Source organism: Neocloeon triangulifer, unplaced genomic scaffold, assembly GCF_031216515.1.
Source record: "Neocloeon triangulifer isolate White Clay Creek 2 clone unplaced genomic scaffold, ASM3121651v1 ptg000015l, whole genome shotgun sequence".
NCBI lineage: Eukaryota > Metazoa > Arthropoda > Insecta > Ephemeroptera > Baetidae > Neocloeon > Neocloeon triangulifer.
Window position 1 is genome coordinate 7119208 of NW_026775557.1, and position 21824 is coordinate 7141031.

General features: G+C 41.7%; 5 protein-coding genes across 7 annotated transcripts; 2 read left to right on the forward strand and 3 right to left on the reverse strand.

Moving 5' to 3' along the window:
- The first annotated feature begins 563 nt into the window (after positions 1–563).
- Positions 564–6066, forward strand: LOC132202616 (glycogen phosphorylase). Its single transcript, XM_059629623.1, has 9 exons — positions 564–916; positions 2773–2874; positions 3028–3454; positions 3541–3686; positions 3777–4261; positions 4324–4438; positions 4649–4957; positions 5013–5497; positions 5555–6066. The coding sequence occupies exons 1-9, from the start codon at positions 674–676 to the stop codon at positions 5787–5789; spliced, it is 2547 nt and encodes an 848-aa protein (XP_059485606.1). The 5' UTR covers positions 564–673; the 3' UTR covers positions 5790–6066.
- LOC132202615 (protein unc-45 homolog A) lies at positions 6049–9924 on the reverse strand. 2 transcript variants are annotated; one of them, XM_059629621.1, is made up of 10 exons: positions 9778–9924; positions 9348–9715; positions 8917–9273; positions 8686–8854; positions 8168–8538; positions 7617–8117; positions 7120–7557; positions 6948–7069; positions 6464–6894; positions 6049–6398 (listed from the first exon to the last, which is right to left on the reverse strand). In XM_059629621.1, the coding sequence occupies exons 2-10, from the start codon at positions 9651–9653 to the stop codon at positions 6262–6264; spliced, it is 2832 nt and encodes a 943-aa protein (XP_059485604.1). In that variant the 5' UTR covers positions 9654–9715; positions 9778–9924; the 3' UTR covers positions 6049–6261. The 2 variants fall into 2 exon arrangements, with proteins under 2 accessions (XP_059485604.1, XP_059485605.1); XM_059629622.1 differs by having other exon boundaries at positions 9348–9924.
- A 236-nt stretch (positions 9925–10160) lies between these two features.
- On the reverse strand, positions 10161–15669 carry LOC132202803 (protein brunelleschi). The gene is made up of 19 exons (XM_059630002.1): positions 15517–15669; positions 15262–15402; positions 14943–15196; positions 14457–14745; positions 14121–14403; positions 13940–14070; positions 13827–13881; positions 13334–13770; positions 13019–13101; positions 12782–12972; positions 12573–12727; positions 12434–12519; positions 12076–12375; positions 11932–12020; positions 11656–11879; positions 11348–11600; positions 11137–11293; positions 10678–11085; positions 10161–10613 (listed from the first exon to the last, which is right to left on the reverse strand). Exons 2-19 carry the CDS (start codon positions 15380–15382, stop codon positions 10455–10457), a joined length of 3675 nt encoding a protein of 1224 aa, XP_059485985.1. The 5' UTR covers positions 15383–15402; positions 15517–15669; the 3' UTR covers positions 10161–10454.
- Positions 15670–15861: 192 nt separating this feature from the next.
- LOC132202809 (MIT domain-containing protein 1-like) lies at positions 15862–17379 on the forward strand. Of its 2 annotated transcripts, none has more exons than XM_059630017.1 (5): positions 15862–15903; positions 15965–16061; positions 16166–16289; positions 16527–16688; positions 16744–17379. In XM_059630017.1, exons 4-5 carry the CDS (start codon positions 16556–16558, stop codon positions 17319–17321), a joined length of 711 nt encoding a protein of 236 aa, XP_059486000.1. In that variant the 5' UTR covers positions 15862–15903; positions 15965–16061; positions 16166–16289; positions 16527–16555; the 3' UTR covers positions 17322–17379. The 2 variants fall into 2 exon arrangements, with proteins under 2 accessions (XP_059486000.1, XP_059486001.1); XM_059630018.1 differs by having other exon boundaries at positions 15881–15899.
- Positions 17373–21730, reverse strand: LOC132202804 (phosphatidylinositol 4-kinase beta). The gene is made up of 15 exons (XM_059630003.1): positions 21446–21730; positions 20941–21091; positions 20738–20885; positions 20338–20505; positions 20080–20281; positions 19909–20026; positions 19761–19855; positions 19535–19702; positions 19349–19482; positions 18800–19285; positions 18566–18747; positions 18321–18515; positions 18049–18267; positions 17737–17990; positions 17373–17680 (listed from the first exon to the last, which is right to left on the reverse strand). The coding sequence occupies exons 2-15, from the start codon at positions 21081–21083 to the stop codon at positions 17496–17498; spliced, it is 2697 nt and encodes an 898-aa protein (XP_059485986.1). The 5' UTR covers positions 21084–21091; positions 21446–21730; the 3' UTR covers positions 17373–17495.
- Positions 21731–21824: the final 94 nt, after the last annotated feature.

A 21824-nucleotide genomic window follows, 5' to 3' on the forward strand; every position in this document is an offset into this window, starting at 1 on the left:
AACTCTCCGCTTGATATGTACCATTCCAGGATTGCCTTGGACCCAGGTGGCTTCGTCTGGCCTGAAGGTCTTGAAGAAAAAGCAGCAGGAAGAGACGTGCAAATAAAAAAATCCACATGTCTTAAGCAAAGTTGTATATAGAAAAATTTACTGTGCTTCATTTTTAATGTAATAAATTTTGACAAAAGATATCACTAATATTGAAAAATGCAAATTACAAGTATGATTAAATGGGCTTTATACACAAAAACCTACAAAATTGCGCTTTTTATTCTGTAAGGAAAAGTTTTCACAATCTTTTTATAAAACCATATTAATCATAACAAGATTTTGATAAAATAAAGAATTAGGCCACCAAAAAAAAAGTGCCTGCGCCAACACGCCACCTGCTGAGGAGCACCAACATCAGAAACTCGCAAAATCAGCTCGGATAACCGGTTCTCCAAAAGGGTCACGTCCTCTGTTTGATCGTCGGTCACCGAGAAAGTGCAGTTTGCGCAGCCGTACGAATTGCGTTCTCCGTTCCACTGCGGTGCTCGGTAATACCGGTATAGGAGTGCGCGCTGCTGGCAGCATCTGTTTTGACCTTGAGCAAGGTGACCCCGGGTCAGAGCCAGCGCGAGTCGAGCGGCTTGAGACGAAAACAGTGACAGTCAGAGACGGCCGGTGCAAGATGTCGGTGCCGCAGTCGGACATCGAGAAGAGGAAGCAGATCAGCGTCCGGGGCATCGCCCAGGTCGAGAACGTGACCAACGTGAAGAAGACCTTCAACCGTCACCTGCACTACACCCTGGTCAAGGACCGAAATGTCGCCACCCCCAGGGACTACTACTTCGCCCTCGCGCACACCGTCAAGGACCACCTCACCTCCAGGTGGATCCGCACCCAGCAGTACTACTACGAAAAGGACCCGAAGGTGAGAAATTTAATAAAATAATAATTAAATGCCCTGAGGGCGATCTCGAGAAATGTAGCCCACGTTGAGCATGTTGGAAATTTTCGCCGGTGTTGGTTGCCAAACTTTCAGCAAAGGCCCCTCCCGAACAAAGCTTGACACACATTTTTTTTAAAGTTGGACGTGTAAGAAATTCCTGTCAAATTTTTACAGGCACCCGCGCTTGCGAGCCTTAACTTGTTAATTAAGCGGCGCACCTTTGTGCAGTTTTTTCTAATATATGCAATACATAATTGTAATAGTAATTAATGTAAAATATTACAAATTATTAATTGAAAAAATGAAAATTTCGGGTTGCAAATTTTGTATTGCAAAAAATCATATAGATATATCTTAATAATAAATTTAACTTTTTCATCAACTTAATTAAAAAATTATAAGCACACGAGGGAAAATTTTAAACTATATAGAAAAATAATATAATTAAAAACTATGTTGCACGATGTTTGATTGTGCCAGAACATGGTTGCGACGAATGTCAAAAATTTTCTTGGCGCGCCACCCTTTGACCTTTTTTAGTTGCGCGACGTCTCAACAATAACTTGTCAGAGGTTGTCAAAGAGATAACCTAGGCGATGGTAATTGCTCTGAACTTTATCAATTATTATTTTTAATGATATATTTGTGAAAATATTTTTAACACATTTATAGCTTATTGTAAATTGTAACACAGAAATTTATTCTCGTTCATATGTTAATAATTTTTTTTTAAAGAAAACAGAATATGGAGTTTTTCTATGAAGCTCCTTCCAATAAATCAAATTCTTATTAGAAACTTAATTTTGATTTAATACAATTATATGGAGAAATTAAATACTCAACCATAAATCACTCTTGTCATTTGAACGCTGCCGTTCAAATAATAAATTACGCGCACTTTCGTTTGATATGCACCTGCAGCCCCACACTTATTACAATTACTCGGGTTGCATTTGAATTAACTTAATATACTTGCCCTCCTTCAGTCGTAATTATTTGCCTTGAAACCACAAAAATACAATTATTAATCTAGTTTACTGCTCATTATAATCTTTGTACAAGGAAAGGCTTTTCCAGCCCCGACCTATTTCTTTTTTTATTTTGTCAAGTGAACTTTTTTTTAATTCGATTTAAAATTTTCTATTTAATAAAAAATTCATTTGCTCTTAGTAGGATTCGCAGTTAAATAATCCTCAGATCGCTCGATTTTAAAATAATCTTTTGCAATAAAATTCTATTGTTATCTAAATGAGCTCTAAATCAGTCGAGATTCCTCTTACAAAACTCTAGATATTTTTTCATCTTTATTTTTCGCTTCCATCTTTCGCGGTTGCAGCGTGACCTTCAACTACGACCTTCATTGATCTCGCGAGGCAAGGCAGGCGCCCGGCATTGTCTGCGTAATTCACATTGACGAGAAATGAAACTTGAGTAATGCTCGCGATTACCGCCGATCCATTCATGAATAACTAATGCATTTTGCGCGAAGTATGCGCTTTTCTACGAGTAAGAGAATTAAACAACGGCAAATATAGAAGAATCCAAGTATATTGGACGCGTTACATAAGGCAAGACTGGCAAGAGCTGGGCTCGATCGCGCGGTTGACGTGCGCCTCGTCCATGGTCTATCGGAATATATTTTTATCTGACACAGAACCGCATTTGGCTATTTCTGAATTAATTAATGCGGTTTAGTAAATAAAACTTCAGATAATTTTTAAGTAGAAAACTTGTATAAATTTGTATAATTCCAAAATCGCTTCTGAGCCAAGTAAAAAAATATTAAATAAGATATTATTAAATTATCATTTTTTTAATTTAATATTGTTTTTTTCCAGAGGGTTTACTACCTGTCTCTGGAGTACTACATGGGCCGATCACTCCAAAATACTATGATCAACCTGGGTATCCAAGGTGCCTGTGATGAAGCAATGTACCAGGTAAAAAAAATTCAGCAAATATTTTTAATTTTTGTAAATTTTAAGCTATTATTATTTTCACACACAAAAGTCAGAATTTTAAACTATTTGTAAAGAAAAAACAATTTTTATATACATATTTTTTTATAAAACAAATAAAATAAAATTTTGCAGCTGGGTCTGGACATTGAAGAGTTAGAAGAGCTGGAGGAAGATGCTGGTCTTGGAAACGGCGGTCTCGGCCGCTTGGCCGCCTGTTTCCTCGACTCGATGGCCACGCTCGGCCTGGCCGCCTACGGCTACGGCATACGCTACGAGTACGGCATTTTCGCGCAGAAAATCAAGAACGGCGAGCAGACCGAGGAACCTGACGACTGGCTTCGTTTCGGCAACCCTTGGGAAAAAGCACGTCCCGAGTACATGTTGCCCGTCAACTTCTATGGCCACGTCGAGGACACTCCTCAGGGAAAAAAGTGGGTCAACACCCAGGTGGTCTTTGCATTGCCCTACGATAATCCCATTCCTGGCTACGGAAACAATGTGGTCAACACTCTGCGTCTTTGGTCGGCCAAGTCACCTGTCGAGTTCAACCTTAAATTCTGTAAGCACATGAAAAATTTATTCAATTTTAAATTTGGAAAAAATAAATCGTGGTTAACATTTATTTCCTATTATTATTTTCCGCAGTCAACGATGGCGACTACATTCAGGCTGTGATTGACAGGAACATTGCAGAAAATATTTCTCGTGTCCTGTACCCGAATGATAACTTTTTTGAAGGCAAGGAACTCCGCCTGAAGCAGGAATACTTCATGGTCGCAGCAACCTTGCAGGTAAATAATGTAAAAAAAAGTTAAAAAAAATTTAATTATATAAATCTTCTTTGTAAAAATTCATAAATACAACAAAATTGTACAATTTAGGATATTATTCGGCGATACAAGTCGTCCAAGTTTGGCTCTCGGGAAGCGGTCCGTACCGACTTTGAGTCTTTCCCAGAAAAAGTGGCCATTCAGCTGAACGATACTCACCCCTCGCTGGCTGTGCCAGAGTTGATGCGAATCTTGGTCGACGTCGAGGGTCTGTCCTGGGACAAGGCGTGGGAACTGACGAAACGCTCCTGCGCCTACACCAACCACACGGTGCTGCCTGAGGCGCTCGAGCGCTGGCCCTGCAGCATGCTGGAGCACATTTTGCCCAGACACATGCAGATCATCTACCACATCAACTACCTCTTCCTGCAGGAGGTGCAACAGAAATACCCCGGAGACCTGGACAGGCTGGGCCGCATGTCCTTGATTGAGGAGCACGGCGAGAAAAGGGTCAACATGGCCCACCTTTGCATCGTCGGCTCGCACGCTGTCAACGGAGTCGCAGCCATTCACTCTCAAATTCTTAAGGACAGCGTGTAAGATTATTATTATTTTTTTTATTTTTTCATCATTTGTTTAAATCAAATTTTGTCAACAGGTTCAGGGACTTCTACGAAATGGAGCCTGAAAAATTCCAAAACAAGACCAACGGAATCACTCCTAGGCGCTGGTTGTTGCTGTGCAACCCAGCTCTGTCTGATATTATTTGCGAGGTAATTAAAAATATAATTTAAAAATGCAAATCTATTGCTTGTAAATATCAAAATCTGATTGAAATTAAAAAGTCCCTGATATAATCAGGGTATGCAAACTGCGCGCCTTTTATGTCTTGCAGGTTGCATACCTTCAATTACACAGGGGTTGTGATAATAAAAGTGAAATTACAAAAGGTTTTCTCTTAACTGTGTTGATTAAATTTTTAGAAAATTGGTGAAACTTGGACTGTCCACTTGGAAGAGCTGCAACAGCTGAAACAGTGGGCTGAGGACGCAGGATTCCAGAGAGCCGTCCAGAAGGCCAAGCAGGAGAACAAGATGAAGCTGTCCGAGTTGCTGCACAAAGAGTATGGCGTGGAAATCAACCCCTCATCCATCTTCGACATTCAGGTCAAGCGAATCCACGAGTACAAGAGGCAGCTGCTGAACTGCCTGCACATCATCACCATGTACAATAGGATCAAGAAGAATCCCAACGCACCATTTGTGCCTCGCACCGTCATGGTCGGAGGAAAGGTAAAAATTAAACCATTTATCAATTTACAAAATTTTTAATAAATTTTCTCACCAGGCCGCCCCTGGCTACTACATGGCTAAGAACATCATCCGACTCATCTGCGCCGTTGGCAACGTCATCAACAACGACCCAATCGTAGGTGACAAGCTTAAGGTTATCTACCTGGAGAACTACCGCGTGACCCTGGCTGAAAAAATCATGCCCGCTGCCGATCTTAGCGAGCAGATTTCCACTGCAGGCACCGAAGCTTCTGGCACCGGCAACATGAAGTTCCAGCTGAACGGCGCCCTCACCATCGGCACCCTGGACGGCGCCAACATCGAAATGGCTGAGGAGATGGGCCGCGAAAATATTTTCATCTTCGGCATGGACGTCAAAGAGGTCGATGCCCTGCACCAGAAGGGATACAATGCTCATGATTACTACAACCGCCTTCCTGAGCTCAAGCAGTGCATCGATCAGATCCAAAACGGCTTCTTTAGCGCAGGCAACCCTGACACCTTCAAGGACTTGGTCAACGCCCTTTTGTATCACGACAGGTGAGAATATTTTTAAGGTTTTTCTAATGAAGAATTAATGGAAAAATTTAAAAACAGGTTCCTTCTTCTTGCCGATTACGAGTCGTACATTGCATGCCAGGACAAGGTGAGCCAGACGTACAACGACCAGCAGCAGTGGACCAAGATGGCCATCCACAATATTGCCAGCTCGGGCAAATTCTCCAGCGATCGCACCATTGCCGAGTACGCTCGTGAGATCTGGGGCGTTGAACCCTCTTGGGAAAAGCTGCCTGCACCTCATGAGCCCCGCGACGATGAAGCGGCCAAGTAAAGTTAATAGATGCTGTAAAATCTCACTCACAAGATCATGATAAAAATATACCAAAATCATTTTTCTTATTTTGAGATGCCATACTCTGTCTTGTTGATGTTGCTGTTTTGCATTTCACAGTTTATTAAAAAGAATAATACGAAGTAAATTGTTGTGTAACTAAAGTAGGTCACATGCTCGTCTTGTTTTATGTTAGAGGAAAGACGGGGGATGTGTTTTGTTGATTATGTGCCATGATGTCCAAATCAAAAGAGTAATAAAATCTACACCAAATTGATTCAACCTGTTTTATTTAAAATAGATAAAACATCAAGCGATTTTTGTTAGAATTTGAAATTAGTAAATAAATGTCAACTTAATATAGAATGAAAAATTCATGGCTTCAAACTACGGATTAATGCAGCATAATACTGAATATCAGTCATTCATCAAGGCTAAGTTGGTCCATCACAATTCAGTTAAAGCACCTGTTTCACTCAACAAGATCTGGCAAATCTGAAGGCACATTTTCGATGCTTCCTGCTTTGGCAACAAGAGACCATTTTTCAGCTTGTTCAAGACAGTCGAGAGCAATTTTCTTCAACTTCTCCTTCTCTTTGGTGTCGCCATCTAAAATTTATGATTTTCGTCAGTCGTCTGGTGAACCAAATCTTTAATTTAATTTCAATATTTACCTGATTGCGAGTGGGCAAGTAGAAGGTCAAATATATCCGAGCCGACAATTTCAGTTGCGTTTTCCTTGCTCGAGGCAAGCAGCGAGAAGACAATTGCAAGGCCTCTGTGCTGGACTTCTAGGTTGGGGTTGGCAAGCAGGAATCTCAGAGACTCCTGCCAACTGCTAACTTTGAGGACCTTGTCAGCGCACTTTGTGGAAGCCGATAGAAGAATGGCAAGGGCTCCTGCAGCTGCCTTTGACGTTTCTTCATCCTCGTCCAAGCAGAGGAGAACGAGGAACTTCGTCCTGTCATTTTCGCCTTCAAACATGTTGATCACCTCGGGAGAAAGCAGAAGATTGACCATGCATTGAACGGAAGCCCTCGTGAGCATCTGATGCTCGTGGTACATGTAGATTTCTATGTTTTGAACTCCCTGTTCCTTCACAATTCTGCAATTTTACTAAATTAAAAACTTTCATATCACTGAAAAAATTTGCTTTACCTTTTGCGAACAGCTTCACTGACTCCTGCGAGGTTGCAAAGGGCCATCATGGCTTCAAAGTTTTCCAGGGCAGTGCAGTCTTGGTGCAGCAAGTGAACCAGCGGCCTGATGGCCTCCAAGCACTGGATAAAAACCAATTTATTTCAAGATATTTAAAACAAGCAGGACATACCCGCTGGCCTTGGAAGGCAACTTCAGGGTTGATAGTGATGCCGATTCGAGCCAGTGCCTGTGCAGCCTGACGTTTTCCCTTGTCTGTTCCTTCGACAGCAAGTCCAAGCAGCGCTTTGACCCCACCCTGCTGCGAAACTCTTCCCCGCTGCTCTTGCTGACTGCAGATGGCATTAAAAACTCTGCCAATCAGTTCTCGGCAGTTGTAGCTCTCTGTTCTCGCCAAAGAAACAAGGGCCGAAGTGACGCCCTCTTTGGCCAGCACCTCGATACGTTTGTTGACAAAATCAGGGTCGTCAAGTTCATGCTCCTCAGGGATGTGGTGTTTGGCAAACTTGGCCAACTCGAGCATCTCTGGCAGAACCTCTTGTTTGTCGTAAGCGTTGACGAGATTCACAAGAACAGTCACAATAGCATAGATGCTGCCTTGGCTTCCTGACTAAAATGAAAAATGACTTTAATAAAAAAATTTAATTTAAATTTAATTAAAAATAGTACCTTTGCCAAGTCGAGCAATGCCTGCAGGGCTTTTCTGTCCTCAATCAACTTTTCCTTCACGTCCGCATCCAAAGTCAAATAAGAGAGACCTTCGGCAGCCCAGCGACGTATGTCAGTGTCCTTAGCAGGGTTGATGAGGAACCGTCTGCACGCCTCAGCCAACTTTGTGGTTGATCCGTCAGCAAACGGCCTGATAGACGCGTCCGTACCTCCACTGCTTCCCAATTTGCAAAGTCCGACCAGCGCTCGGATCCTGATGGCGTCGTTCTTTGAGTTGTACAGCCTCTTCAGAATGTGCACTCCTTGACTGATGATGCTTTTCACTTTGTCCTTTTTTGAGGCAGCGGCTATTATGCACTCGCAAGCAACCTTTTGCTGAAGTTCTTCTTCCGAATTGGCCATAACAAGGATCATCTCCATGACACCTTCCTTGGCGATCATCGCATTGCCAGCGTCAAGGGCACCAAGCAGCAGAGTAGTGATTGTCACAGTCACTCGCACCTAATAATCTCATTATTTAAAAGACTAAAATTCAATGTCGATGTCCTTACTTTCGACTCAATGTCAGGAGCCATCAGCTTGTCCTTCACAAACTCTTCGACTCGGTCAAAATATCTCTTCCTAGCCTCGTCGTAATACATGTTCTCATAAATACGAGCCAAACACACAGAGGCCAAAGTTTTTGTGTTCTCTGTAATAGGCATGGCCGACTCATACTTGTACTCTTGTAACTCGCTAGAAACCTCAAGCAATTTGTAGAGACCGCCAATCGAGACAAACTGTTCAGCCCAGTCGAGCGTGGAGAAGTGGCAGTTTCTTGTCAAAAGCTCAATGATCGCATCTCGAGCTTGGCCAGTAATTGTTCGGCTTGTCAACGAAACGGTCAGAAAAGTCAGCAATGAGTCAATCATAGCTTTGTTTGCTGAAAACAGTAAAAATGGAATTAAATGTTTACATCTTAATTTTTTCATTACAAAAAAAAAATCGTATCGTTTTTTTCTTTTCAATTTTAAGATCTATTTTTGAAACCAAAATATAGTTTTTATAAAAAAAATAAAAAATAAAATACCTTCACATTTTTCCTTGATGGGTTTGCTTTCAGGCTTGTTTGTCAGTCCACTGAGGCTATTGATAATAGCCTGGAGGCAATACTGAGCTGCGTTGACTCGCGCCTCACTTTCACTGTTGAAGGTGTCCAAGAACCAGGGCAGGCCAAGGTCATTCAAAACTGTAATTGTCTAATAAAAAACATAAAATTGCAATAATTCTAAAATAATTAATTATTCAACCACAGTCCTACTTTTTCCTCAGAGAGCTGGCACAGCTCACTCAGCGTTCTAATAGCAGCGAGACAAATTTCCTGGTTCTTCTCAAGTTTGAGGACTGTTTTCAGTTTGGACAGCAACCCCTGCTGACACATCAAATCAGCTCCGGCTTTTTCTCTGGCCAAGACGACCAAATTTTTCATAGCCGTTTCTCTCTTCTCACTATCTTGACTGGGGTCAAAAGATAGTTCCATCATTTGCTCCACTTTGACCGAAGTCTTCGCTTGCTCTTTTATCTTCTCCTGCACCTTCAGATGCAGTCCAGACAAAAGAGGCTGCAGTTCCTTGTTGGTTGGGTCGGACTTCATTGCATTTGTAGCATCTCTGTAAGCCTGTAAAAATGTATTTTGTATTAAAAATTGTAGATTAATAGGCAACAATAAAAACAGAAAAAAAATGTTTTTACCTCTTCGACTCGTCCCAAAGCTTCAAGAGCGTTTGCCCTTCTAAAAAGAGCCTTGGGGTCAGTTGGGCAGATTTCGATCGCCGCATCACAGTCTTTCTCAGCCTTGTTGTACTTTTCCAATTTCAAGTAGGCCGCAGCCCTGTTTTTCAATAGGATAGCCCTAGCTGAGTCTGGTACAGGGTGCAGCTCCAGGGCCTTCGTGTAGCAGTGGACTGCCTGCAACCAGGCACTACTCTTGAAGGCATCGTTTCCTTCAAGTTTCAATTTCTGGACGTCTTCCTCGATTGCATTCGTGTCTCCTTTCATCTTGTCCTCAATGGTATGTTTTATGGTGAATCACCGGAACAGCAGGAGCAAAATCTCTTTTGCTGCAGTTGAAAAAGTGAAGTTAAATAATGCAACAACTTTCGCGCAGCGGCGGATTTATAACCTCGGTCCTCGTGGTGCTAGAATATTCGCGCAGCCTCTCGACTCTCTTCTTCCGAGAGTTATTTTGGGACAATTTGGATTTGAAAAAAGATCTGCGGTGCGCAACCTAAAAATATAATCTGATCTAGAAACATGTGTTGTGCCGCTTTGTTTATAAAACGCCAAAATTACAAAACAACCCTCTAGGTGTCACCACTGTAGGTCTCCCCCTTCTACTTTGCAAGTGCGCGGAAAAGTATGTAATGTATGTAATTTTGGGAAGTGATTTTATTATTATTATTTATATTATAATCTAATGAGTTATAATTTTATTTGAGGTTTCATTAACTTTTAATATTAAATAATATTTCATTTCAAAAATAAGTTCAGTGAATACAAAAAATATTATAACAGCATAATTTGGGTATTTTATTTATCCAGAACTGTGATTATACATATTACACAACAACTTAGTTGCATTATACATATTGACAGACCATCTCAACATCTTAATCATGTTTTGTATGCAATATAACTGCAGTACAACAGTATAATAGTATAACAAAAATATCACTGGTCCAATCGGCAGTGGCAACTTCTCATGAGTTCAAATGGCACAGAGTTGTCCACAAACACGATCGACTTTGAGGAAAAATAAATGTGATAAGGTTTATATCACTAAGGATGCAATAACTTGTCTCAATCCACTACGCAGAACTGGGGAATCGGACTCAGCTTCCAGGTGCTGGTTGTACTGCAAGTACCACCTACACGGCAGCATTGGATGTCAGCCTTAAACAGCCCCGGTGTAAAAAACACCAATGCGCAAGAATGTTCGACTGGTTGAGCTTCATCGAGCTGAAAATTGTTCATGTTTCAAATTAAGTTGAACATTTTAAATTAACTTGAACAGTCAAGCTACCTGTCCGAGGAGAATGGTGCTTGCTCCTGCAATGGCAACCCTGGTGTCCAATCTGTAGTTACGAGTTCCATTCTGGTAGTCCTGGTATATTGATATGCTCAGGGTCACATTTTCCAAGGGGAAAGAAAGCCTGTTTGTTAGCTTAACTGATATTACAAGGGGCTGTCCAGCTTTGCAAGTGAATTCTTCCTCGCATCGAACTATGTTGCCGTCCACACTCAGGACCCAGTCCAACGGAGAGGCTTTAATTGTGTCAAGCATAGACTCGGACAGTTTAATGCCATCCAGTTTCAACTGGCCCTTTCGTCCGTCCGCCAATGTCCACTTGAGCTGAGCGTTGTCCGCGACATGTTTACTGCACACCGCTTTAACTTCTGCAGTCACTTCCTCTTTTTCACGAGCGTAGAGCTAAAAACAGTTGGTTGAAAACAAATTTAATGCTGCAAAAAATATTAAAACCTCTGAGAGTATATTTAGAGGACACTTTGGTAGTGGCACTGGAACTCGACAAAATTCATCACCCTCAACGAGAATGGTCCTTCCAACAGCATAACAAAGCTCAGCCTCTTGCTGAGTCTGATTTATAATGTCCAAAACAAGATAAAATTCCGAGGGCCTGAAAAAATTTATATTTTTTACCGGCTATATTTCAATAATTACATTTATATACGTTTCTGCCGCAAGTACGTCCCATTTGACAATCTGCAGAGATGGCTGAACAATAATTTGTAAAGCAAGTTCGGCGGACCTGCAGTACCCAGCATCAAACCCTGGTCCTCCAGAGTAGCGAATTCTGAAGCTGCCTTCAATGGTGCTTGGTTTTGCTTGTTCTGGCTTCGACGGAAACTCCAAAGATGCTTTGGAGGAGTTAATCGACATATTAAGAGAGCTTGAGACAGCAGTTGATGCCAATGACACTGTATCTATTGATAATGGCAGGATTAAAAAAAATTCTAATTTAATTTCATGATCAAATACCATCTGCTGGAGGTGCAAAAAATTGAGCTTTCCCATAAATGTGTAGGGAGAATTTGACTTGCTTGCCGACATCAATTGGCAAAAGAATCTCAAGAGGCTTGTTATCCCAAGTGCCAAAAATCTCTTTCTCCGACGCTAGATCTAGTTTGGACCAGGGTTGCACGCTCAGCATTGAGACTTTAAGGTCAGTGAGAATATTTGTCAGAGTAACCACAACTTCTTGTCTGAAAAGATGATATTGAAAATTTCCCCCAAGAATAATTAAAATTTTCATACTTTTCTCCAGCGTAAACGGACAATATTCCAGACGTTGCAGCATCTCTGTACTGGCTTGAGTTAACAATTTTTGGCAGGGTTGTTGATATCTAAATAAATCAAAGCATTAGCAAAATCTTTCAATATACATAGATCAAAAGCTACTTGTAATTGAGGCATGGCCGGCACTACTTCAACGGTGAATTGACTTTGTCCATGCAAATGGTTTAGATCACCCAGGAGACAAATTGACTTGACGCCAAGGACGTGAGTTGAGTATCCTATAATGTTGAGAGTACCAGGCGCTCTTGGAATTCCCGCCAGGCTGACCTGGAGGGCACTGGTTTCGACGGTATTTAAAGAGGAGCTCAACGAAGAGAGGGACTCTGTGTCAGGCGCCGTAAAAGGTGGCAGAACCAGAGTGGACGGACTACTTTCGAAAACTGTTCCGCCAGTTAAAATTCTCTGCAAGTTGAGAATATTTGCTTGAAACCACCGAGTTTTAATTTTACATAGAACTTACCACATCAACTACTTTAAGCTCTATGGGCAGATGATTCTCTAAAATTACTTGTACTTCACAGACATCTCCCTCTACCCATAGGAAATCTGTGAAAAATTCTATTATTTTCCAATGCATAAGTTAGGAAACGTCAAATAACCTAGTTTAGTCTGGCCATTCGTTGAGTTGGCTTCCTTGCTCCTATCTAGGGAGCCGAATTTGAGCGGAGTAAAAAGAAACGGACCAGTCTCCACCTTGGCTATTTGGATCTTTTGTGGCCTTAAGGAGGCTATTAACGGGCAGGGCTTGAATGTGCTGGAAACAAAATTATATAACAGACTCTCAGCTTAATTGTATTTTTAATCATACCTGATGTGAGGTAAGTGGATTAGATTAGCTGGAGGAAGGATCAACCCAGTCTCGGGAAGAACTAAGGCAACTGGTGATCCCTCTTCCTGGCTTGCAGCTGCCTGCAGCTGGAGGGCAATGTCTTTCCTCTCCTGCATTTTCAAATGGGGCCACATGGCGTGCAGGAGAAACGTCAAGTGCCGCACAGCAATCTAGATCGAGTTTTTAATTGGTAAAATAATAAAAACAAAATCTTACTTGATTTGACCCCATCCTTTTTGATGCGGCGACTAACTCATGGAGAAGCTGAATTTGTAGAACCGGCCACCCCTTGTGGATAACTAGAGACACAAAGTCAGCAATTAATTGCAGCTCAATAGATAACAACTTACACGATATTTTAATAAAATAATTACTACCACTTTAGCTATGACAAAAGAAAATGAAAAATTGAGAGGAAAATACTGAAATTTCAAATACCCAATGAGAAGGCAACAAGGTGGAGAGTGCAGGAAGAGCCCCTGGTAGGTTTGAATTTTGGCAAATACTATATATTTTTAATTGCAATCTCACCTGTAATCATTTCCTTAGGGTCAAGAGATAGTTTGAGGCCAGCAAGAGCTTGAATCAGCAGCTGGTAGCATTGGGACCAGTTTGGATCTTCATTTTGAGCCGAAACGTGTCTCATTCCGGCCAATCTCTTGAAAAACGATGCTTTCCTGAGAAAGCCCAGAGATTGGTAAAGCTCTGCAATGGCCAGGAATCTATCGATCTTGTGCTCCTCCGTAAGATTCAAGTTAATGAGAAGCACATTTTGCAAAAAGCTGGATGCTTGAAGCTTCTTTTTGTGTAGAAAGGCTACTCTGGCTGCCTTGAAACACGCTTCTGTTTCCAACACAGCAGCATTCAAGTATTTGCTGTAGTGTGTGATGGCTTCTCTGTATCTTTTGCAAATTTCATCGGGTGATAAACAATGTTGCAACTCCAGTGGTGTTGCACCATTTTTTATACTGAAATTTTGAAATTCTTTCATCGACCAAATTAAATTTTAAAATGACGTATTTACCCATTTTGTTGTCTGAGCAATGCAAGAGAGGCTGCACACAGTCCTTCATAAGAGCCTAGAAACCCCACAATTTTATACATGATCAATAATAAAAAAGTAAAAAAAAAAAATACCTCCAAGCCAAAGCCAGTCATTTGCACTTTTGAGCACGTCAATGGCTGCCGAGTAATGAGCGGATGCTTCAGAGGGTAGCCCTGCTTGCAACGTGAGATCAGCCAGGTGTTTTGTTCCTCGGCCGACGCTCCTAGAATGTTATTGTCAGTGCGGAAAATATAAAACATCTTTTAAACGTACTTTCTTTTATTTGCTCGAGATTCCAAGTCGAGTCCAATGATGTCCTTTTTCTCAAATGGTGCTAACAGCAAGGTCACTTTATCTAACTTTTCTCGACTCCTCTCAAGCCTCTTGTGCTCCAGTACCCAGAAAAGCGACGAAACAAATTCTCTAATATCGCAGTCTAAGAGACACGGCTCATTTGCTGAAAAAGGTCGGCTGGCTGCTTCCTCGTCAACATAGTAGAGCGCTCGAGCTTTGAAGTTGGATGGAATGGTCAGAGCAACGGGAATAGCTTCAGCCACTGCAAAATTGGTTTGATTACAATAAATGGATTTTTTTTTAATTTAAACAAACCACTAAGATCGTCTAAAGGTGGCGTTGGAGATGCAGGGGAGGTAAGCGTGCTGTCGGCAACCGACGTTGCGTCGGAGCACGAGTCTTCGACCGATGAGTGGTTGGTTGAAGTAGGAACGGAACTGTCACTGCTGTGAGAAAGGTCTTCTGGTGACAAGTATGGGGACTCTGAGTAAGGAGAACTGGCTGTTGAGCGAAGATTAATCGAGGGACTGCGCTGCAGATGGCCTTCTTGATTCAGGCCCAGAATCAAGCATCTCGAGTCAAACAACGTCGACGAATATTTCACCTAGAAAATTCCCAAATGATTATTTTTATTAAAGAAGCAAATTAAAATGTAATCTGCAGAATTTATAATTGTTCAAATTCATGAAATCAATTTTGAATAATAAGAAATTTTAAATAACAACAAAAAATATTTAGATAAATTTTTTACCGCAGTAAAAATTAATGTTGATTATAATTGCTATTTTAAATTTTAAAAACCTTTAAAGACTCGTGTTGTCTGCAAATCTCATTGAGCTCCGTTTGACTGGTAACATGAGACACTGTCAGCAAACCCAGCAGTTTGCGGTGAGTTTGAAAGTCGCCCCAGTCGTTCTGAGAGGGCTCGTACTCGTTCACCAGTCGAACGTTAACCGGACGCTCACGACCCAGCGAGTCCGTCAGCTTCAGGCCTTGCACAGCTTTTTGAACTTGGTCCGACAGTCTGCTGAAGACGCTGCCCTTCAACTGCTTGCCTGTGACCCAAAAATGAAAAATATAAACACTCGAGGACATGCGCGTGGAAAACTGTCAGGGTCACCTATCGGCTTGAGGAGGACAAGCAGTGTCCGGTGCACGTCCAAGGTCTGATGGAAGTCCGGCTTGTTCATCGTGGTGTCCAGCTCAGGCGCAGATAGCAAGGCGGTCACGGCGGCCCTCATCGCGGCCCCCAACAGGCCCCCTGCAAGTGGAGCGAAATCAAGAATTGGGCCCTTTCATGGTGCGTCAGCTGCGGCGTGGCCGCGGCTGGATTTAAGGTGTGTTCGGCATGCGAGGAATGCGTAGAGCTACTTACCATTTTGTTTGCTGAGCACGCATTAACAGTTAAGGTAGAAGGGAGTGTCAAATGAAGAAGAGACGATAGACGATGGACCACATCGCAACTTAACAAAACATATGCTATGCTATATAATTCCGGACGCCAGTAGGGAGTGCAAAAAGGAGTTAATTTTACTCCATGACCTTGCGTGATTTATGAAATTAATTACTTTATTTTGTGCACTATGAACCTCTTAAAATCATTTTAAATAATTTTTTACACTTAAACACACTTAAATTAGATATTTCTAAGCTTTATACTTCGATAACTTGAGAAATTCTATTAGGTAATTGGTTACTACCCCTACTCCCTGTTAAACTACTTTGTCATTCTGTTCTGTTCTGTTTTTGTCTCGTCTCGTATGTAAATATAAAATAAATTTTGTTTTTATTTTCCAATTTAAAATACCTCCATTATGAAATAGGTTGTTTCAATGAAGTTTCCCCTGCTTGCTTTTTCATCCTGCACAATTTTGCAAGAATGTCAAGCATCTAGAAATTAATCTGAAGACAATAAAAGAGGTAAAACATTTTTCTCTATGCATCGATCCCGTTTTTATCATTTTTTTAAAAAAAAATATAATTTCAGTATGCCTCATCATTATTTTTTTACTTTGCAATTTCAGCACTTTTCGGCAAATGCTTATACCACATCCGCCACATTCTAGTGAAAGGTCTCATAATTAGCTGTCCGGACTGCAAAAATATTTCTCTTTTGTTGCTGAGCGAAGTTTTAGTTTTTTTAATATGGTAAGATATTTTATTTTCATTTTTATTTATTTCTTTCAAATGGAAAATATTTTATCATGCACCGTTAATTTATTTATAATAAATTCAAGTTTTCAAAATTAAAAAAGTGACTAAATTAGCTTTAACAAGAAAAAAAAATTTAAATTATCATTTTTTTTTTAAACGCATATTTATCAAGTATGTAGTGTACATTGTTGTCCTGCGTAAATAGATTTAATAATATCATAATTTGTGCAGTGCACCTAGATTTGACCTAATATAACAGGATGACTGAATCAATGGAAAAGGCTGCCATAGCCTTGTTGATGCGAGCCGTGACCCTCGACAAAGAGGGCCGGTTCACAGAGTCGTTTTCCTGTTACACTGAAGGAACTCATCTTCTAATGGAAGCAATTAAAGGTACACATGCACTTATTGAATTTAAAAAAAAACTTAAAATAATTTGCTTTGACAGGGATGACTGACAAGACAAAAAGTGATGGTTTCCGAGCCAAGGCAAACACTTATTTGACGCGAGCCGAACAAATTAAAGCGCACATTGCTGCCGAAAAACAAAAAGGTCTCTACACCGAGCACTTTGAGATCCATGAAAACGCCACTGGGTTTAGCTACAACACCATTCTAGGGCGGTTCTTGGGGGTTGACGTGGTGTGGGTACACATTGAAGACCCTTACATAAGGAAGCACCACCAGTGCGTAAATCTGTTAAGATTGTGTGAGCTGTTTGTGGCAAAATGTGTGCAACTAAAGGAAATCAGACTGGTTACTTCGTCGAGTGATGAAGAGCAAGCAAAAAAATTGTCTGATATATCAAAGAGTTTAAAAGGAAGGGGAATCAGTTTAGATGTTAAATATTCCAGCACTTTGCACGACCGGCAAATACGAATGAGCAGTGGATGGGTTGTAAAAATTGGTAGAGGGCTTGACTATTTTAAAGCACCCGAGGGCCAAATGAGTCTAGGCTATTTTGATCTTGACCTACGACCGTGTATGCACACAAGTGTTGACATTTTTTTCAACAAGCAGCAATGAAATTTTTAAGTGATAACGACTGATTTGTGAAAATAAATAAAATCCAACATACCTTTTTAAAAAAGATTTTTAATATAAAAGTTCAATGATAAAACAGATATAGCAGAGAGATGAGGAGATCAAAGCCAACCAGAATGAGTCCCTTGGACGGAATGCTTTGGCGCGGCGCAGGTGTTACAGGATGCCATTTGTGATGTATTGGAAGCGGTCGTAAAGGTTGGTGCTCAGCGAGTCCAGGCTGTTGCTCACCATTTTATCCACCAGCCTCTCGAGTTTCTCCTCGGTCAACGTCAAATGAAAGCGATTTTTCAACGCCTGGACCGTGGCTGCTCCTGATTTGAAGCATGGCAACTGAGAACCTTTTGTTTTTTTATAATTAGCAATTTTTTTTCTATTTTGTCAATGGTCAATTTACCTGAGCGCATGATTTCCACCAAAATCAACAGGTTATCCATGTGCTTTCTGGCTGCGAGTAATCCTTGCAAGATCAGCAATTTGAAGTAGCGGAACATGTCCGACTCTTCACCACCCATCACATCCACAAATTCCTGGGTCAGTTTGAATGGAGACGTCTCAAATCCCAGATTTCTTGGTGATGTTGACAAAATGAAGCCAAAATCGATGTGAATCAGGTGGCCCGTATCATCCAACAATATATTACCATTGTGCCTAAAACGGAAGGGGTTGAGATGAAAAACAAAAAAAAATTCCTCCGCCGGCGATATACCTATCCTTAACCTGAAGCAAGTAACAGACAACACAGTAAGCGGCACACGAGGCCACAAAATTATGCTGCGCTTCGAGGAACTCTTCCGAGTTTGCAGGGCCGAAATTGGCATGGAAGTACTCGAGAAGGGACAATTGGTGCTGTTTTTTAATCTGGTGCAAGGAAACGGTGTTCAAAACCGGTTCTATAAATCCGCTGTCTGCTGATAAACAGACAATTCTGAAAATTTAAAGAGTTAAAAAAAGAAAAATTTATATAGTTTTAAATCCTACTTGTATGGTCGCAGGCGCAGAGCAAGCTTCTCATCCTTCCACGTATTTTGCAACATCTCTAACATCTGCGCAGCAAGCATTTCCTGTCGCAAATCATCACCACATTTAATTATCACTGACAGCAGCCTCCAGTTTGCCATGCGGCCGTAAGGGGAGCTGTCTCGAATTCGCTGAACTTTGTCCATCCAAGGTTCGCTGGAATCGAAACTTAGCTTGACTAGAAAAATATGCATTTCGTAAGTTACCTTAAGACGTTTGCAGAAGGATCTTCGGGATCCCTCCTCCTGGCAAGGGTTCTAGGGTCAGTAAAAGCAGAAGACAGACGTCGTCTGATGTCTCCCGCAGCAACCATCATATCCCTAGAGTCACTGCTCTCAAGTGAGATTTGACTGATGGTGTCCCGGTCGACTTTCAGTTTGTTCACATACTGCAATAAAGTTCATTACAGAAGCTGTAAAACTTCTTCCACAAGTACGTACCTGCTGAGAGATTTCATCGTCCTCTTGAGTCCAGCAATCGTCGTTGTCGTAAGGACAGAGCATCCCCATGGAATTTGAGTGCAGCATGGTGGAAATGCTTTGACTGGTCGTTGTTGGAGAAGGCCTTTCGTTTGCCAACAGATTCTCCTCACTCTTGGTGTTTCTCAGGGCGTTGAGCATTTTCTGAGGAACAGGTGACGTCTCGATGTTGTCCACCTCAAGAACTTCCACGTAGAGAATAAAAGGAGCTTTGTCCTTGCTGTTTAGCACTGCCGAGAAGGTAGTCGAAATGTGCAGCACATGATGAGGAATTGTGCTGGAGTGAATTGGAAGCCAAACTCTCGCAGGCAAGTTTAAGTTAATCTGGTCTATTTCAGCTCTTAGTCTTATTGCTTGCGCCTCTTTGCCTCCGGTCAAGCCAGGAAGTAAATGACCAATTGCAAGAAGGGCTCGTACAAACTGCAGTTCGCCTTCCAATCTTGGTGCCTAAAAAAAATGCAAATTAATATTTCTTTCCAATCAACTGCTTCATTGGTTTTTGCAACTCACGCTACATATGCAGCTAGTTTGGCGACCTTTCAGGTTATTGACCATCCCTCTGTGGGTGTTGAAGCAAGTACAACCAGTGTTGAAGGCGCGCCCACTCCTCAGGTCTCCAAGGCACATTGAGTTATTTTCTGCTGCTGGTGACTCATTTGATTAGAATTTATGGCTATTTTAACGTGATCTTTGTACCTTCAGCAGAGGTCTGTCCTAAGATTAGAGCACTGGCGTCAGACTGAGAGCGCTGGTGGGCTTTTTTATTGGGCGATGGAGAGGTTAATGTGTTTTTCATGACTTCGCGCTCGTGGAAGCTTTTGGGACGCAGTTTATCAGAGAGAATTAATGTCTTCAGTTTGGTTCCTACAATAAAGAACGTCTGTTGATAAAGCGTACTAAACGAAAGCTACCAGAAACTGACCGTCGCTTTTTTTCTTGCTCGTTAGATGGGCATCAGACGAATATGACTCGAGGAGCCACACTACTTGCAAAGAAAATTCAGCGCTCCGAACGCATCTGATGGATGAATTTAGTGAGTCAATGTCTCCGCGAAATAAAAAAAAAATTACCTGTGTTTAAGGTAGGGGTATATTAGAGAGGCCAGTTCTGGGATGTGTATGTACATGCTAATGAGTTGAGGTAAATAGAAGTCCACCTCGTGCTCTTGGAAAGTGAATAATTTGTTGGCTGAAAATTACATTATTTCAATTTCAATGGCGTGTAAAAATTTAAAAAAATACCTATATAGGTCTGAACACCAATTTCCTTGGTGGTGAACAAGTAGCTAATTGCAAGTGGTGCCTGGAACATGCTGCTCTCCATGAATCGCAGCAAATTGTCCTTCTTAGGAACACACGATTCTTTGGCCACAGTCTCTACTGCTGTATCACCAGCCTGTTTGATAGCTTGAGGCTTAGGCTGCTCCTCTTCTTCGGGCTCAGACTTTAGATTTAATTTTTTATAAGCAATAAATAAAATAAAATGTAATAAAAATTTACCTTGACTTCTTCAGTTGCAATTGTCTCTTCGCTGCCTTTGGGCCGCGTCTCTGCACTAGAATCAGAGCCACAGATTCCAGAATCGTCTGAACCAAGACTAGTTATGTCTTCCTTCAGCTTGTTGCTCTTGGCAATTGGAAGTAACTTGGCCTTGCTGGCCTGCTGCTGCTTGTAACACAATAGCGAGTAACAATGAAATTAATTTGCGATTTTGAGGCAGTAGGAAGACCTACAAAAGTTGTAGGAGAAGATCTAGACGTGTCAGTCAATAAACTGGTTATTTATTAAATTAATTTTAAGCTCAAAAAATAATATTTTTTATAATTACGGAAGATGTAATTTAATAATAAAATAATAATATTCAGTTCAAGTATGAGATACTAATTTTTTTGGCAGGTACCTCGGGACTGGGTGTGACATCGACCTCTGGTATTCGATGCAAGTCGAGGTCAAGGCTGCGATGCCTGTGGTGTTGGGTGGTGGAAAGGGCAGCTACGGTGGTGCCTGCCGTCACCTGAGCCACGGGCGGAAGTGTAATCTTCATGGGCCTGCGAGATGACAAAATCAAGACGATTGTTTGTTTACATTTGGGTGCAAGTGTACCTAAAGTCCAGGCTGAGGTTTCGTTGGTGAGAGTTGGGTCCCCGTCTCGTCGGACAGGACGTCCGGCCGTGGACGTTGGGGAAGGCGTCGCTGGTCGCCTGCTCGCTGACCGCAGCTGCTGCAGGCTTGCCTTCGCAGCTCATGCTGCAATCTGAGAGCATGCAAACACATACCATGTCACAAGTGATCTGGATATAAATAAGGAGAGTAAAATAGGATAGGAGAGGCGAAGAGGAGGTGGCTTATGGCCCAGCTCAATGTTAAAAGATAGGACTGGGCCCAAGGTCACCCAGATAGTCCCGCCCCTTCGCCCCTCCTAACTATTTTACTCTCCTTAGATATAAATTGAAACAGAGATAGGTGGAGAGGGGCCTCGCGGGGAAAGTTTGGGAGAAAATAATATTCGCTCGGGCTCGAGCATGTATGTATTCCTGCGTGACGATTACACAATCGGTGCGAATTACACTACCAGGATGAGTGTTGCATCTAAAAGTAAAAGTCTCACCGCAATTAAAGTGACTCAAGGACAGAGTGTGAATCGCCAACTGACAAATTGCAGCAGTCCATTTTATGGTGCTCGTTGCTGGTGCGAATTGCGAGCCGTGCGAGCTCCTCAAACGCCACTAAACAGTCCGAATAGCAGCACAGACGCACAACACTAATGCTAATTAATTTCCACTACGAATGACAAATCAGTGGACATTCAAGTAATCTGGAAACATTACACAGAACAAGGTGGAATTCGCCTAGTGAACTCAGCCATGACATGTTATGCAGTACACGCAGTGTGACCAACGTGACAGCGCATCATGGATCTAGGCGGCAACGTGGGTGTGGTCATGTGGTAAATGCATTTTTGACGTATATAATTTTACATGGGTCCG